Source organism: Lactuca serriola, chromosome 4 (genome assembly GCF_051521515.1).
Source record: "Lactuca serriola cultivar US96UC23 chromosome 4, Lser_US96UC23_V15, whole genome shotgun sequence".
In the NCBI taxonomy this organism is placed as follows: domain Eukaryota; kingdom Viridiplantae; phylum Streptophyta; class Magnoliopsida; order Asterales; family Asteraceae; genus Lactuca; species Lactuca serriola.
In genome coordinates this window covers 185905439-185909608 of record NC_136411.1, presented here as the reverse complement: position 1 = coordinate 185909608, position 4170 = coordinate 185905439, and the positions used below count along the sequence as shown (strand labels likewise).

Genomic DNA, 4170 nt, shown 5'->3' with positions numbered 1-4170 from the left:
ATGGGAAAAAAAAGAAGGAAAAGTCATCCAACCATAGTGAACACGAAGGTTATTGAGCCACTCGAACTACTCCACATTGATCTTAATGGCCCATCTGCAATCGAAAGTATTGGTGGTAACAAATATATTCTCGTAATTGTAGATGATTTTTCTCGTTTCACGTGGGTGTTCTTTCTTAACCAGAAATCTAAAGCAACTCCTAAGCTCAAATATTTCGTCAAGCAGATTAAGTTACAACTGCGAAAGGTGGTTCGCAATGTTCGAAGCGACAATGGTCTGGAATTTAAGAACCAAGCATTCGATAAATTCCTCACCGACAGGTGAGTATCTCACAATTTTTCTGCTCCCTATACTCCACAACAAAACGGAGTCGTTGAAAGACGAAACCGTTCATTGTGTGAAGCAGCTAGGACCATGCTTTCATTTGCATCACTGGCTCTTTACTTTTGGGCTGATGCTGTTCCCACTACCTGCTTTACTAAAAACATATCGTTTCTTAATAAATGCTTTTCTGTCACTCCCTATGAAATTATCAATAAACGAAAACCTAACGTCAAGTTCTTCCATGTTTTCGGTTCCAGGTGTTTCATTTTTAATTCAAAAGAACAACAAAATAAGTTTGACGCGAAGGCTGATGAAGGAATTTTTATGGGATATTCGCTAATGGAGAAAGCATATAGGGCTCTAAACAAACAATCCAAAAGGATTGAAGAAATCTATTATGTCAGATTCGAAGATAATTACTTAAAGAAGACACAAGTGAATGACAGTCAAACTCAAGAGATCTTTCCTCAATCAAACCAAGTGACCATTCCTTTGGCTAATCTTTATGAGGAATTCATGCTTTTATTTGGTGAAACTGAGAAAGCCATTACATCTGAAGCGAAGGCAACTAACAATAAGGTAGACAAAGTGGAGAAGATAATTGATGACACTGAAAAGGACATGCAAAGTCAGCCATCTAATGCGAACCATTCTCAAGACTCGAATACTATATTCCATGGGGATGGTTCATCATCATCTAGCTCACCTCTCTAGTGGGAGGATCCGCCTTCAACAATAGCACACGAAAGTTCAGTCTAGAAGGAAGACACGAATCCAGTATTTGAAACGAACTCATCATTCGAGGGGGAGAATACAAATACGAATGATGATACGAATATTTAATCAGAATTCGAAGACGTGGACGCTGAGCTAGATCCATATTATGATCCAAATTATCCTCCTCTATCCAAATGGACCAGGGATCACCCCAAAACTCAAGTCATTGGCGAATCTTCTGCAGGTGCTCTTACGAGATCTTAGTTAAAAGAGAATTGAATTGCATTATTCTCTAAAGTGGAATTCTGCATGTTCAATTCATTTGTTTCCAAAGTTGAACCCAAAACCGTCAATACAACTCTTGATCACTCCGATTGGGTGCAAGCGATGCAAGATAAACTTAACGAGTTCGAGAGAAACAAGGTTTGGAGGTTAATTCCTACTCTACCAGATGCATCGGTTATTGGTTTAAAATGGGTGTTTCGCAACAAAATGGACAAAGAAGGCAATGTTATAAGGAATAAAGCGAGACTTGTACTTAAAGGATATTGTCAGGAAGAAGGCATCGACTATGAAGAAACCTTTGCACCTGTTCCAAGGTTAGAATCTGTTCGCATCTTCTTGGCATATGCAGCGCACACAAACTTCGAAGTATTTCAAATGGATGTTAAGTGTGCTTTCCTAAATGGAGAATTAGAAGAGACGGTATACGTGGAACAACCACCGGGTTTTATGAATGAGAAGTATCCTGATCACTACTATATATTCGACAAGACAGTCTATGGTCTGAAGCAAGCTCCAAGAGCCTGGTATGAAACTCTCACTCGCCCTTAAAATGTCCAAATTTAAACAAGGTTCGGTTGACCCAACCTTCTTTCGCAAGAAAGAGGGTGACCACTTAATGATTGTAGAAATTTATGTTGATAACATCATCTTTGGCTCTATGAATCCTAGCCTAACAGCTCAATTCAAAAAGTTGATGGAAACTAAATTTGAGATGAGCTCATGGGTCCAATTAACTTTTTCCTTGGTTTGAATATAAGACAGAGACTAGAAGGTATTTTTATAAATCACGAAGCATTCACGAAGACCTTATTGACTAAGTTCTGTATGATGGGAGACTCCAAAGTGAAGGTTCCAATGGCATTCAGAACGAAATTAACTACATCTCTAGAAAAACCAGCTGCTGATATGACTCTTTATCGCCAAATGATAGGATCCTTAATGTATCTAATAGCTAGTAGGCCATATATTCTTTTTCCGTTTGTTATTGTGCTTGGTTTCAAGCCATTCCATGCGAACCTCATATGGTGGCAGTTAAGAATATCTTTAGATATCTGAAATGAACCTCTTTACTTGGTATATGGTATCCTGCGAAATCTGGTTTCTTTGTATAAGCATTTTTAGGAGCTGATCTTGGAGAATGCGGGCTGGATAGAAAAAGCACTACTGGAGGATGCCAATTCCTTGTTGGCAAACTTGTCAGCTGGCAGTCCAAAAAGAAAACATGCGTCTCGTTGTCGAAATCTGAAGCTGAGTACATTGCTGCCGCATCTTGTACTGCTTAGGTAATTTGGATTCAGAGTCAATTAAGGGACTATGGCCTGAACATGAAGCAAATCCCACTCTACTGTGATTTCGAAAGCACAACTCACATTTGTTACAACCCAGTGCAACACTTAAAAACAAAACACATAGCACCGAGGTATCATTTCTTCAAGGATCATGTAGAAGATGGCAACGTTGAGATTCATATCGTTTGATCCACCGACCAATTGGCTGACATATTCACGAAAGCCTTTCCAAAAGCATGATTTAATAGAATACTCCAAGGACTAGGAATGATAGAAGCTGAATCAGTTCTAAAACCACTTTCGTAGTAGCCTATTTGCTTTTGGGTTACCTGTTACCTGTTCGCTTTCGTTTCTATTTTTTTACAAGTGAAATAGACCGAACACTCGTTCTATTTCGTTTCTGATTTTTCTGGGACACAAACTAAGACGAACGTTCACCCCATTTCGTGCCTAATTTTTTTAAAGGAGAATTCTCGTGGTCTACTCTTTGTATATGTTGTATATTACGCTCGTTTTGTTTTATTCAAACTTTTCAAAATACAAAATTATTTACTTTATTTAAGTTTTCTTCTTTCAAATCTAAAATATAAAAATATTTTCTTTATGTTTTGTTTCTTTCTTTTTTAGAAATTATTAAAATACAAAAGTATTTCTTTTTCTTATTTAATATTTTTCTGTGAGTACCATTTCAGGTTACATTGCAAAAACGAATGCTGGGGCATGTATATTTTCCATATCTTTGTACTAGCTAAGTGTCCCTAAAAGCATGCTGCTACATGTTGTCCTAAGCCTCAAAAGACTTAATGTGAAGCCTTAATGAATCGAATCTACCATTTGTTTCTTCCAAACTAGGTTGTTAAATTCACATTAGTCACGAGCTACCTTACTCTTCTCATCTTGAGTTAAGAGTTATTTGTTTGGTCACATTCGCATAGCAGGGGTACATCTACTTCTCTAGAGCCACCTTCACTTTTCTCCATTTACTTTCATACTCATACATTTAACCCTTGAGACTCTCAACTATACCACTGAGGTTTATGGTAACAAAACATTTGAGTTAATGATCATAGCTTCGTTCACCACAAACTAAGTGAAACCCAACATCCATCACCCTTAAATGAATTGACGGTGAACCATTGAAAGTTCTAGATTTTTCACATTTGTGGATTGTGCCACGAAATCTCTTTTTCTTTTTGCGTGATCTTTATGAATTTTTCTCAAACCAAGACTTTTCTACCAGTAAGATCCAATTTCATTTTTTTGAGATTTCAAAGTTTCGCTTAGTCACTAAAATAATTCCAAGCCTACTCATTCAATTGACTACACTGGTCACACGAGTACTTTATTCAACCCTCGCACTTATATAAAGTTCGTTGTTTGATTGAAGATTTAGCCACCTTTTCAGCCTAACTTTAAAAGATTTATTTCATTGTTTCTTAACAAACATATGATCGTACTTCAACGGGAAACCACACAAACACTTCTTCGTCTCTCTTGACTTAGATGGGAGAGATTTGTGCCCAGGATCCACAATTTCATGTCTTTATTGACATAA

The 4170-nt window shown here is 37.3% G+C and overlaps 1 protein-coding gene across 1 annotated transcript; it reads left to right on the top strand.

Annotated features, from left to right (window-relative positions):
- LOC145099063 (uncharacterized) lies at positions 1-2609 on the top strand. The gene is made up of 4 exons (XM_079036649.1): positions 1-320; positions 582-952; positions 1376-1546; positions 2449-2609. Exons 1-4 carry the CDS (start codon positions 1-3, stop codon positions 2607-2609), a joined length of 1023 nt encoding a protein of 340 aa, XP_078892775.1.
- The last annotated feature ends 1561 nt before the right edge of the window (positions 2610-4170 follow it).

Excerpts from the sequence above, each read along its gene's own strand:
- LOC145099063 (XM_079036649.1), top strand. The coding sequence starts at position 1 with ATGGGAAAAAAAAGAAGGAAAAGTCATCCAACCATAGTGAACACGAAG. Across the intron at positions 953-1,375 it reads CACTGAAAAGGACATGCAAA|TTGAACCCAAAACCGTCAAT; the intron begins GTCAGCCATCTA and ends TTGTTTCCAAAG. Across the intron at positions 1,547-2,448 it reads CAACAAAATGGACAAAGAAG|GAGCTGATCTTGGAGAATGC; the intron begins GCAATGTTATAA and ends AAGCATTTTTAG.